Raw genomic sequence first — 693 nt, 5'->3', positions numbered from 1 at the left:
GTTTGGGGGGGGTGAAAGGGAGCACGGGGAGGATGTCCCCCATGGCTTTGCCCTCCATCCATGGCTCTCGAGCCGCTCGGAGAGGCTCCCTGGCACCGGGAGCGCATCCCATTGACCATGGGCACCGGCTGAGGGAGAACCTTGTGAAAGCCTGGGTGAGGAGCAAGGTGTCCCAAAATGCTGGGGAAGCCCCTCTTGCCTCTGGAGACCTTCCACCGGCCGGCTCTGGCACAGCAGCTCTGGTTTGGGAGTGCTGGTAGCCCCGGCGTGGGGCGAGGATTTGTGCATCCAGCTCAACTCCTCTTCCTCCTGCAGGAAGCCAACGTTTGGGAGCGCGGAGAGGAAGACGCCCGTTAAAAAACTGGTGTCCGAGTTCTCGAAAGTGAAGAGTAAAACTCCGAAGCACTCCCCGGGGAAGGAGGAATCGGGCGGCTCCTTGTCCGAAACTGTTTGTAAACGAGAACTGCGGAGCCAAGAGACTCCAGAAAAACCCAGGTCGCTCCTGGAGACCCCGCTCCGAACCTCGGCCCCGCCGAAGGGCCCCGGCGCCCACCCCAAGGAGAAGGGCTTCTTCAGCAGCGAGACAGACGACCTGCCCTATCTCTCAACCACGGAAATGTACTTGTGCCGCTGGCACCAGCCGCCCCCGCCGCCGCTGCCGTTGCGGGAGCCCTCCCCAAAGAAGGGGGGGAC

At 62.9% G+C, this 693-nt stretch overlaps 1 protein-coding gene across 1 annotated transcript in view; it reads left to right on the top strand.

Annotated features, from left to right (window-relative positions):
* MSL1 (MSL complex subunit 1) overlaps nucleotides 1–693 on the top strand; it is a 3,344-nt gene that overhangs the window by 255 nt on the left and 2,396 nt on the right. The window contains exon 2 of the mRNA XM_035899250.1: nucleotides 316–688. Within this exon, the coding sequence (XP_035755143.1) occupies nucleotides 316–688 (373 nt within the window). The remainder of the gene's footprint in view (nucleotides 1–315; nucleotides 689–693) is intronic.

This window comes from Egretta garzetta, unplaced genomic scaffold, assembly GCF_000687185.1.
Source record: "Egretta garzetta isolate BGI_Z169 unplaced genomic scaffold, ASM68718v1 scaffold1338, whole genome shotgun sequence".
Taxonomy (NCBI): Eukaryota; Metazoa; Chordata; class Aves; order Pelecaniformes; family Ardeidae; genus Egretta; species Egretta garzetta.
This window is presented reverse-complemented; position numbering and strand designations above follow the sequence as displayed.